Here is a 12,029-nt window from a genome sequence, read left to right as displayed (position 1 = left end):
GCCTCTTAACCTCAGATTCCTGAATTTCTGGACGCCCTCTAGAGGCACCTGCAAACCGCTCGGCCTCGCTCCGCCACACCTCCGGCCAGCAGGGGGCACTGCGGCGATCTCGACAGCACGGACTGTGCTCTCCTTGTGAGGCTCCCTTTTCTTCGAGTCCCAGAGGCACTTCCGGCACCCGCGGAACTTTGGTGCAGCCGGACGCTCAGCGCGGGGCGCGGGCGCGCAAAGCGGCGGGAGTCGTTTCCGGCCGTGTCGGTGGTGTGAATCGAGGTGCAGCGGCGGAGGAAAAATGGAGACAATTCTAGAGCAGCAGCGGCGGTATCATGAGGAAAAGGAACGGCTCATGGACGTCATGGCCAAAGAGATGCTCACTAAGAAGTCCACGGTGAGTGGGGCCTGGGCAAGGGCTACGTCGAGGCTGGGCCCCGTTCCGGTGTTTAACCTCGGGGAGCTTTCTTTGGCCCTCAGACCCTTCCCGCTCCGGGCCTCCTGCTCCCTCCGGGGCTCCCTCTCCAAGCTCCGCCATGGTTACCGCCCCCGGAGGCGCCGCGCTCCCCGAGGCCTCGGCTGCAGCCGCTGGGACCTGGGCGGGTAAGCTCCGCCCTCCGGCGGCCTTTCCACCTTCAGAATTCCGACTAACGGCATCTGTGTCACCGTTTGCTTTTCTTCAGCTCCGGGACCAGATCAATTCCGACCACCGCACGCGGGCCATGCAAGATGTGAGTACTGCGTTGTCCGCTTCTCTTTGGGTCGGGATGAGCTGGAAAAGGGAGGGGAGGAGGGGTGCGGGGTCCCAACATGAACCTTGGCCGAAGGTAACCACCAGACTGACCGGTCGTGGGTTGTCTGCCTGGAGATGTCCTCGCGGCTGCCAAACCCGAGGATACTGAACTGCGCTTCCTCACTTCTGTGAATGGGGACCTTTTATTCATAGCATCCCTTGTCCCATGATGTGCAAAGAATATAGTTAAGTCAGTGGCCCAGGCACAAAAAGTACTATCCCTTCTCCCCCAAAAAGAATGCTCAATGTTAGTGTTTTCCCCTCAAGGTATTGTTTTGAAGTATTTGAAGTGTTTTTCCCTACGAAATTGCATTTACTTCGTTCAGTTTTACTTTTAGAAAGTGGATTAAAATCAAAATGTTGATTAACTTAATGCAACTTAGTTGCTCCTTTAATGCTGAGTGATAGGTAAATGAAGGTTCATTATACTGTGCTCTCTTCTCTTGCATGTATTTGAAATCTGTTTAGAAACGATTGAAAGACCTGGGGCGCCTGGGTGGCTCAGTAGGTTGAGCATCTGACTTCGGCTCAGATCATGATTTCACATTTGGTTCATGAGTTCACACCCTGCATAGGGCTCGGCACTGACAACGCAGAGCCCGCTTCGGATTCTCTCCTCTCCCCCTGCACCCCAACTTGTACTCTCTTGCTCTCTAAACGAATACATTTTTTTTTATGGGGCGCCTGGGTAGCTCAGTCAGTTAAGCGTCCGACTTTGGCTCAGGTCATGATCTCATGGTCCCTGAGTTCTGGCCCCACGTCGGGCTCTGTGCTGACAGCTCAGAGCCTGGAGCCTGCTTCGGATTCTGTGTCTCCCTCTCTCTCTGCCTCTCCCCTCCTTGTGTTCTGTCTCTCTCTCTCTCTCTCTCAAAAGTAAATTTAAAAAAAAAAAATTAAAAAATTTTAAATACTTAAAACATTTTTTTGTGTGTGAACATTTATTTATTTTTGAGAGACAGAGAGAGGCAGAGCATGAGCAGGGGAGGGGGGGGAGAGAGAGAGAGAGAGAGAGAGAGATAGAACCTGAAGCAGGCTCCAGGCTCTGAGCTCTTAGCACAGAGCCCGATGGGGGCTCGAACTGTGAGACCATGACCTGAACTGCAGTAGGATGCTCAACCAACTGAGCCACCCAAGTGCCCCTAAATAAATACTTAAAAAAAAAAAAAAAAAAAAAAAGATTGAAAGACCTAATCAGAGTTTCTCGGTGCAGGAAATGATTAGTATCATTAGCTCCTAGTTCCTTATCTAAATTCTCAAATCAAAAATACTGTGAAAATGGGGGCGCCTGGGTGGCTCAGTCAGTTTAAGTGTCCAAGTCTTGCTTTTGGTTCAGGCATTATCTCACAATTCGTGGGGTCGAGCCCCTCGTAGGGCTCTGCGCTGATAGCATGGAGCCTGCTTGGTTTTCTCCCTGCCTCTCCCTCTCCCTTTGAAAATAAATAAACTTGGGGCGCCTGGGTGGCTCAGTCGGTTAAGCGGCCGACTTCGGCTCAGGTCATGATCTCGCGGTCCGTGAGTTCTAGCCCCACGTCGGGCTCTGTGCTAACAGCTCAGAGCCTGGAGCCTGTTTCAGATTCTGTGTCTCCCTCTCTCTGACCCTCCCCCGTTCATGCTCTGTCTCTCTCTGTCTCAAAAATAAATAAAACGTTTAAAAAAAAGAAAATAAATAAACTTTACAAAAAATACTGTGAAAACAAAAGAGTTTCTATGTTTTTTGGGTGGGGATGGGGACAGTATTTTTTTTTGTTTTTTAATTACTTGGTGGCAAAATCTGACCTGAACAGATAAAAGGCTTTTTATGGCCTTTATCCCACTTAGTAAATAATGCATCATTTTCATTGCGGGATTACTAATATGTGTTCCAGATGCCAGTAGGGATGTTGCATAATATATAATCATTTTCCAACTTAAAATTTCCAAATTCTGAAGTGAAATCTGGTCCCAAAAGTTTTGAAGAGGGAACTGTGCTATCTTGAGTTTGAATCCAAAGTAAGCTGTGAGATTTTTATTTAGCCTGTGCACTCAGTCAAGCTTTGTCAAGTAGTGAAAGTCCTCTTGAGCTACCCTCAAGAGGTAGGAAACTTTTATTTTTGAGGGTGGGAACTGCTGTTTAGAGGGTGACTCTCTTATGTGATTCTCTGACTCTTCCAGGGAAAGTTAAGTATCAGTAGGATGTAAATATAGGAACACTCCACCCTTCAAAACGTGTCACTTAGGTAGTCTTCACCTTGACGTGTTTTAAAAACTAAGCAGGAACAGTGCTGTCAGTTAAGGGTACCAGAAAGCGCAGGAACTTTTAACACCACATCTCTCAAGGTTTCCCTGACCTTTGACTAGTGGGCCCTGTTGGTTGCTGAGCCCTATATTTCCAGATTACTTTGTTCTGATGGGTTTTGTGTTTGCCTTTCAGAGGTATATGGAAGTCAGTGGGAACCTGCGGGATTTATACGATGATAAGGATGGGTAAGTGCTAGTCCCAGCTAGTCCAGAAGTTCATGCCTCTGAGGAGCCACGATTAAAGGACTGATTTTGTGTACTATGTTCTTTGGATTTTTCCTGAAATTGTAGGTTACGGAAGGAGGAACTCAATGCCATTTCAGGACCCAATGAATTTGCCGAATTTTATAACAGACTCAAGCAAATAAAAGAATTCCATCGTAAACACCCAAACGAGGTATGGTACTTAGAAAGTATTTTTTCCAAACCTGCCCGAAAAGCACACTAAAGGAAAGGTGTAAAGAGAATAGCGATGTGCCATTTAGATGTCCCTTCAAAAAAGAACCTGCCATTTAGCTGCAAGCAGATATTTAGCTGACATCCTACAACACCAGTGCTTTCAGTCTCCCCCTCATCTTTAGACCAAAGCCATACTCTTCCTGGATAGCCCAGCCAGTGACTGAGCACAGTGAGGGTACTGTGGCCTGGCTATTTCCATCCACTGAGAAACTCTTGGAATGAGTAGTCTTTGCTCCACAGCTCCCCATTGGGAGGTTAAAGACTTTGTCCTGTCTAAATCACAGTGTAGGCTCTCCCTGCCCAATCATGCTTTGTTTTGTTTTGTTTAAGAACGGGGGGTGGGGGGGGCAGTGCCTGGGTGGCTCAGTCAGTTAAGTTGTTTGTTCCCTTGATGGAAATAAAGAAGAAAGAGGTAACCCATATGCAGTGGAAAATGGGTTTTCATATATGTAGCTTTTCAGGTGATAGTGTATATAGGTCGGAGTGTTCCGTGAGTAGTAGAAGTTAGGTGACTGGGGCTTAGGCAAGAGATAAAATCTTGTGATTTAGATCTGAGAATTATCTTAGATATGATGGTTGAAGCCATGAATCATAGAGTTCTGAGAAAGAGACGCAGTGTGAAGGTATAGGCCAAGCTTTTCCACGTGCCTTGAGGGCATACCGATGACAATAAGGTACCTAAATGAACCGTATCCTGGGAACACTTCTATCACAGAGGTCAAACAACAGCTCTAGGTAGTGTGTCTTACTGAAAAGCTAAGCAAAAGACTTTCAGAAAGGAGGCCACTGGCATCACTTGTTGTTGACCGGTAAGTGCCAGGATTGCTGCTTCATCGAAGTAGTGGGAATGGAAATCTGGTCACAGGGGCCAAAAGTGGATCACGGGGAAGCAGAAGTATGGATTGGGGAACAGGCATTTAAAAGACTGGCAGAAAAAAAGGAGAGACAGGAGGGTCATAAGGAAGACGTGCATGTTTTAAAGGAGCAGGTAGAGCAAGGAGAAGACCGAAAGTACCAGAAAGAAGACATTGAAGTTCAGGGGTAGGAGATGAAGGTGCTTTCTCACACCAACATACGTCTTCCCACCCTTTTGAAGTGTAGATGTAAAGTGTTTTGCCATCCAAGAGACAAGACACGAGTACCATTCTGATGTATTAACCTTATTCCAGCCCTGGTAGAAAGATGATAAGGAATACATAGTTTCAAAAAATGTCGGAAGGATGCCCAAGATACACTAAGTGGAGGGAGAAAAGGTCCAATTATGTGAAAAACAAACCTTGCACACGCCTGTGTGTGCTTGTACAAATGTGTATATTTAGGGGCGCCTGGGTGGCGCAGTCGGTTAAGCGTCCGACTTCAGCCAGGTCACGATCTCACGGTCCGTGAGTTCGAGCCCCGCGTCAGGCTCTGGGCTGATGGCTCAGAGCCTGGAGCCTGTTTCCGATTCTGTGTCTCCCTCTCTCTCTGTCCCTCCCCCGTTCATGCTCTGTCTCTCTCTGTCCCAAAAATAAATAAACGTTGAAAAAAAAAAAACAAAAAAACAAAAAAACAAATGTGTATATTTAAATATATGGAACAGGGATTTCCAAATTTTGGTGGATATATTTGAATCCTCTGGGGATCTTGAAAAAGTGTTGCTACCTTCCCCACCCTTCTGATTTAATTGGTGTCAGGGGCATCAAGATTTTTTAAACCACTCCCCAGGTGATCCTAAATGTTCAGCAAAGTTTGGAAACCTATAAAAAGGCCTCTTGGGAGGGACTCCCCAGTGGCTCAGTCGGTTGGACGGCAGACTTCAGCTCAAGTCGTGATCTCACGGTTTGTGAGCTCGAGCCCCAAGTCAGACTCTGTGCTGACCGCTCAGAGCCTGGAGCCTGCTTTGGATCCTGTGTCTCCCTTTCTTCTCTTTTCCCCTCCCCCGTTCGTGCTCTATCTCTCTCTTAAAAATGAATAAACAGTAAAAAAGAAAAAGGTCTCTTGGGGTTCCTGGGGGGCTCAGTGGGTTAAGCATCCAGCTTTTGATATCTGCTAAGGTCATGATCTCATGGTTCATGAGTTCGTGCCCTATGTCAGACTCCACACTAACAGTGTGCAGCCTGCTTGGGATTCTCTGTCTTTCTCTCTGCCCCTCCCTCCCTCACTCGCTGTCTTTCAAAATAAATAAACGTTTAAAAAAAAAAAAAAAGGAAACATCTCTTAATAGTGCTTACCTATTTTCAGCAGAATTAAAGGGGGATTTGGGGTTTTCATTTTTTTTTTTTTTTTAATGTTTATTTTTCAGAGAGAGAGACAGAGACAGAGAATAAGTGGGGGAGGGGCACACAGAGAGATAACAGAATTTGAAGCAGGCTCCAGGCTCTGAGCTTTCAGCACAGAGCCCAACACGGAGCTCGAACTCAAACTGTGGGATCATGACCTGCATCGAAGTTGGACACTTAACCAACTGAGCCACCCAGGCACCCCTTCATTTTGATTTTTTGTGAGCAAGTGTTACTTTAGCAGTTTTTAGTCAAACAAAAGACAAAGCAAGGTAATTGGAGAATAGTAGTAGACACATAATGAAAACTCAAGTCTAAAGTGTTAGAAGTCCAACTTTCTGTACAGCCCATTTCTGTGACGTTGCAATTTTTTTGTTGAAAAATCCACGTGAATTTTTCTCTTTTCTCCCCTCAGATCTGTGTGCCAATGTCAGTGGAATTTGAAGAGCTTCTGAAGGCTCGAGAGAATCCAAGTGAAGAGGCACAAAGTAAGTAGGATTTACCCTTTCCCTCTAGCACTAACAAAAGTGCAGGTTAATGACAGAGCTCAGATTTTCACTCAAAGCCCCAGAGAAATTTATAGCCAGGTTCTCTTGCCGGTTTTCTCTTTGCTGGTTTCTGAGCTGTACTAGCATCCTGAATCGGCCTTGGAGAAAATACTGATTTTGCGCTACCCTAGCTCAGATTCGCTGACCTGGAAAATTGAAGTTTGTTCACTTCATGAGTATAGGGAGGACATTTGGGTGAAGGGCTGTGTCATGAAACAAAGAACTAGCAGTCCGTGTGAAAAGCCAGGTCCAAGAAAGTGGTCTTTAATGTCTGAATCACTGGTATCTTTGATGCTTTCAGATTTGGTGGAGTTCACAGATGAAGAGGGATATGGTCGTTACCTTGACCTCCATGACTGTTACCTCAAATACATTAACCTGAAGGCCTCAGAGGTAGGACCTGGGGGGTTACGGGGAGAGTGGTTCTGATTCTAGGGGGGAGTCAGGACATCAGGCTGGGGCTCCTGGACAGAAAGCAATTAGATTATCTGCCTTGTGTTTTGTAACCATTAAATCTTAAAGAGGTGATGTGCTTTCTTGGAATGAAATAGTATTCAAAATGAAAAGTTTCTATAGTGAAAACAACGAGCATTTTATTTTATTTTTATTTATTTTTATTTAAGTACGCCCTACACTCAACTTGGGGCTTGAACTCATGACCCTGAAATAAGAGACGCGTGCTCTACCAACTGAGCCAGTCAGGCGCCCCAAGCATAGTATTTTATTAATGAATTTTATTGCTTAATATAAGCATGTTTTGCTTTTGTAAATATAAAAAAAAAAAAAACTTTTTGAGGGAGCACGCATGCATGCGTTTGTGAGTTGGGGAGGGAGAGAGAGAGAGACACTTAGGCAGGCTTCACACCCAGCATGAGATCATGATTGTGAAGTCATGACCTGAGCCGAAACCAAGAGTCAGACGCTTAACTGACTGAGCCACCCAGGCACCCTTAAAATATATTTTTAAAAAAAACTGAAACAGGGGTGCCTGGGTGGCTCAGTCGGTTAAGCGTCTGACTCTTGATTTCCACTCAGGTCACGATCTCAGGGTCGTGAGATCAAGCTCCACATTGGGCGCCATGCTGAGTGTGGAGCCTGCTTGGGATTCTCTCTCTCCCTCTCGCTCTTGCCCTCTCCTCTTTACACAGACTCTCTCTAAAATAAACATTAAAAAAAAAACCCTCAAACACATACTGAGCTCCTGTGTTAGATGCACATGGTACTAGGTATATGAAAAATATAAAAACAGGGGCACCTGGGTGGCGCAGTCGGTTAAGCGTCCGACTTCAGCCAGGTCACGATCTCGCGGTCCGTGAGTTCGAGCCCCGCGTCAGGCTCTGGGCTGATGGCTCAGAGCCTGGAGCCTGTTTCCGATTCTGTGTCTCCCTCTCTCTCTGCCCTCCCCAGTTCATGCTCTGTCTCTCTCTGTCCCAAAAATAAAATAAAAAAAAAAAAGTTGAAAAAAAAAAAAAAAGAAAAATATAAAAACATAATCTGTGCCAGTAAAGGGTTACTTAGTGTCTTTTATCACAAGAGTTGAGACTGAATGTGACAATCTCAGAAAGTTCACAAGGAAGCATATGATTAAGTTCCTCATGGGGTTGTGAGGAAATGTCCCAAAAGTTCAGGGACTGTACTTTAAGCTCCGTGAGGGCAGGTCCTGTACCTATCTTGTTCTCATTTGTATCCATGTATTTGGTCCAAAGATGCTTAATAAGTGACTGTATGAATGCACAAATGTCACCTTCAGGACCTTAGTTTAGGCTGTAGTGGGTGTCAGTTTTCAAGTGCCTCGCATATAGTTAGTGTTTGACAAATGTTTCTTTAGTTTACTGTTTGTTGATTTGATCTTTATTTTGCAGAGTTCATTTCGTGTCTGGTAGTCTACTCAGTGCTGTGGAATTAACAGCCCACTAGTGCAGGAATTAAATGATGGGGAGGAAAAAGACAAAGATGAGCCGGGCCTTGTTACTTTGTTAGCACTAAGTTTTGATCTTCATTTATTGGAGACTATAGCATAACTTGGTGCAGATACCTAACTGAATCTCTTGTCATTTCTCCTTTCAGAAGCTGGATTATATCACATATCTGTCCATCTTTGACCAATTATTTGACATTCCTAAAGAAAGGAAGAATGCCGAATATAAAAGGTGGGCTTTGCCAGCTGCTAGGCTCTACTGGGTTTGATTAGGAGGTTATTTCATGTAAAGATTGGATGGCAGAGTTTTGCATTTTATTGCCTGGAACAAGGACACAAACGACTTCCAGGTTTATTGGAGGATATGGATTTTGAATGACATGGTTTTTTAAGCATTTGTCATACTCTGGCTCTAGAAAAAGATGCATTTGTTGGCACATCTGGGATCTTATGCCCATGCTGTTCTTAAATTTGTTTCATTGTGGAAGGAAGTATCATTCAGGGATCTGGGTCTTTGGAGTTTAATAAGAAAAAGATGAGAATTTCTCATTGTGACTGAAGTGAGGTGCCTGGTTCTGATGTATAGATGGAAAATTTTGTTTGTGGTTTTATGCCCCGGGTTAGTGGTCTGTACTCCTTCCTCTCTTGTTCTTTTCTTTTTACCTGAAATCTTTTGTGTGAGTTAAGATTTTAGTGTTTGAAATTATATCATGAGAATGTAATGAGGTCAGAAAAGTCAGAATCAAGATTACAGGAAAAAAGTCAATTGCAAGCCCCTTCTAAAATTTAGTATTATTGTTTTTAAAAACTGGTGTTACTAGAATTATGATTGTATTTTACAGGACATAAAAAATCTATGCAAAACATAAAAACTCTCACTGCTTTCTCTGTATTGCTTGTTCCTCTGTAGATACCTGGAGATGCTGCTTGAATACCTTCAAGATTACACAGATAGAGTGAAGCCCCTGCAAGATCAGAATGAACTTTTTGGAAAGATTCAGAACGAGTTTGAGAAGAAGTGGGAGAATGGTACCTTTCCTGGATGGCCGGTGAGCTTCAGTGGGGTTGGGAGAGGACAAGCGCAGGCATTGAATTAATTATTATACTTTAATATTGAGCCTCTATCTTAGGGCATTAGATACCGATCCCTCAGGATCAGTTGTAACTATGAGGTGTCCTTTGCCAGTTATGTCAGGTTTTCTTTCCATGCATACTTTGGGAATGAGATTTGTCAGGGCCTCCTTGCCATTGGCTGAGCTCAGGATTTTCACCAACTATGTCATTACTGCTGGGTGGCTCCTGTTGCCCAGAAACTGAAAAGATTATATGCTAGAAGTCTGTACCATGTATTTTCACTCCTGATGATAAACTTGAGTTTTCCTGAACTCTCAGGGAGAGAATGACCATCTTTCTTTGACTCTGCTCTTATGGGAATTTGATTCTTAGTCACACATGTGTACAAGGAGGGGACCATCCACCACCTGGTAATTTAGATAGGTGTCTCCCTTGCCTTCATTCTAAACGTGGATCTTCCTGTTCTTCTTGCTAGAAAGAGACCAGCAGTGCCCTGACCCATGCTGGAGCCCATCTTGACCTGTCTGCATTCTCCTCCTGGGAAGTATGTTTTCTTTTTATTTTTTTTTTAAGTTTATTTATTTGGAGAGAGAGCATGCACAAATGGGGGAGGGGCAGAGAGAATGAGATAATCCCAAGCAGGCTCTGCACCATCATCACAGAGCCCAGTGTGGGGCTCAAACTCCCAACTGCAAGATCATGACCTGAGCCAAGATCAAGAGTCGGACACTTAACCAATTGTGCCACCCAGGCGCCCCTGTTTTCTTTAGCAACTGTACTGGTCTCTCCTGTTCACTCCTCAGAAGAGCCACTCATGGGCTTCTCTAATGCCATGAACCTATTATGATAAGACACCAGTTCCTGGAACCAGGCATCTACGAAGAATGTGGAAAGATAACGATAGAAAGAAAAAAATTAAACCAACGACTTTGAAAAGTGTAAAATAAAATAATTCTAACTATATTAAACTATAGCAGAGGTAATCACTACCAATATGATTACGTATGAACTTGACCACAGAGTCAGTCCTTTGGAGAATTTGAACTTACTGCTAGGTTTTGGCCATGGAATGTGTGGTTTTGCCACAGCTTCAAGAACACCCGCACACGAGCCTGCAAACACCTGTTTGAGCCTTTTGTTGTTTCTCAGAATCTATTTATATAAAATTGTAACTTGTCTCTTTTTTATGTAGGAGTTGGCCTCCCTGGGTCTGGACAGATTGAAATCTGCACTCTTAGCTTTAGGCTTGAAGTGCGGTGGGTAAGAAACTGCTTTTTCTATCAGAACTGTCTCATTTTACTGTGTGTTTGCACAGTAACTGGCTCTGATTCCATTCTTTCCTGTCACCGTGCACTGCAGAAATATGCAGGCCTATATGATAAAAGAACTCTGAAATCTTTTGCTCCTCCCGTCTCCTTAGGACCCTAGAAGAACGAGCCCAGAGGCTCTTCAGCACCAAAGGAAAGTCCCTGGAGTCACTCGACACCTCCCTGTTTGCCAAAAACCCCAAGTCAAAAGGCACCAAGCGGTAAGTAGCTGGTGTGGCACTTCGGTGGATAGTTTTAAAATTTTCCCATGCAGAATTTTTACCACAGCAGCCTGTTTTATCGCCATTATTGATTCAGAGAGGTCTAGTTTGCCCTTTTTTCCCTGCAAACGGCAGTGCTATCATTGTAAACCAAGGACAGTCCGTACTCCACTGATTGAGAGTAGGTGAAACCGTTCTCGGTACTTTTTGTCACCTCAGGAGGAGATGGAGGCTGAACAGGGTCGGGAAATACTCTTCTAAGTTTATTTTGGCTCTTGACAATTGAATCTTTTTCTTTGAATTGAAGTATAGTTGACCCTATGTTACATTAGTCTGAGATGTGCAACCTAGTGATCTGACAGCTCTCTGCTTTTTTTTTAATTTTTTTTTTTTAATGTTTATTTATTTTTGAGAGAGAGAGAGAGCATAAGCAGGGGGAGGCACACAAGAGAGAGAGGGAGACACAGAATCCGAAGCAGGCTGCAGGCTCTGAGCCATCAGCACAGAGCCCAACGTGTGGCTTGAACCCACAAACTGTGAGGTCATGACCTGAGCTGAAGTCCGACGCTTAACCAACTGAGCCACTCAGGCGCCCCTGACAGCTCTCTGCTCTATGCCATGCTTCCCACAAGCGTACCTACTGTCTGTCACGTTACAACGCTGTTGCGATGCCACTGACTATATTCCTTATGCTGTACCTTTCATTCCTGTAGTTGAATCTATTCTCGAGCCACATGCTTGTACAGGGTATTTTTTAAATAATGAGTTTTTCGTAATGCTTACAACAACTCTGAAAAGTAGTTATCCTGATTTTTTGCAGATAAGGACTCAGAAAAGTAATGGAATGTGCCCACTATCTCACAGTTACTAAGTAGCAGGGTCAGGATTTGGGCCCAAGTCTGCCAATCCCAGAGCTTGCCTCCTATACCACATTTCTTTTGTAGATTATGATGATGGAAATTTAAATGTCTCCATGTGTTTTTTACCTTCTAGAATGAGGTCAAAGAGGAAGCTTCTGAGCATTCCAAGAAAGAACCTTAATACTTCTGTCAGCAAGTCCTAAGTTGAATAGAACATTTGCTTTCACAGCATGACATTTGTCACATGCTTGTAGTTTTTAATGCACCCTTGGAATAAATGTTCCCAGATACAGGGGATAAGGCATTGGGCAAAAGAACTCTTG

The 12,029-nt window shown here is 44.3% G+C and overlaps 1 protein-coding gene across 1 annotated transcript in view; it reads left to right on the top strand.

Annotated features, from left to right (window-relative positions):
* Positions 1 to 208: 208 nt before the first annotated feature.
* Positions 209 to 12,029, top strand: part of SF3A3 (splicing factor 3a subunit 3) — a 24,785-nt gene continuing 12,964 nt past the window's right edge. Inside the window, exons 1-11 of the mRNA XM_042954262.1 lie at positions 209 to 388; positions 675 to 722; positions 3,195 to 3,247; positions 3,353 to 3,458; positions 6,194 to 6,266; positions 6,628 to 6,719; positions 8,394 to 8,476; positions 9,155 to 9,293; positions 9,794 to 9,862; positions 10,511 to 10,578; positions 10,739 to 10,846. Coding sequence (XP_042810196.1) covers positions 293 to 388; positions 675 to 722; positions 3,195 to 3,247; positions 3,353 to 3,458; positions 6,194 to 6,266; positions 6,628 to 6,719; positions 8,394 to 8,476; positions 9,155 to 9,293; positions 9,794 to 9,862; positions 10,511 to 10,578; positions 10,739 to 10,846 — 935 coding nt within the window. The 5' untranslated portion in view covers positions 209 to 292. The remainder of the gene's footprint in view (positions 389 to 674; positions 723 to 3,194; positions 3,248 to 3,352; positions 3,459 to 6,193; positions 6,267 to 6,627; positions 6,720 to 8,393; positions 8,477 to 9,154; positions 9,294 to 9,793; positions 9,863 to 10,510; positions 10,579 to 10,738; positions 10,847 to 12,029) is intronic.

This window comes from Panthera leo, chromosome C1 (genome assembly GCF_018350215.1).
Source record: "Panthera leo isolate Ple1 chromosome C1, P.leo_Ple1_pat1.1, whole genome shotgun sequence".
NCBI classification, from domain to species: domain Eukaryota; kingdom Metazoa; phylum Chordata; class Mammalia; order Carnivora; family Felidae; genus Panthera; species Panthera leo.
The sequence above is the reverse complement of the archived record's forward strand: the minus strand, read 5'-3'. Positions and strand labels throughout refer to the sequence as shown.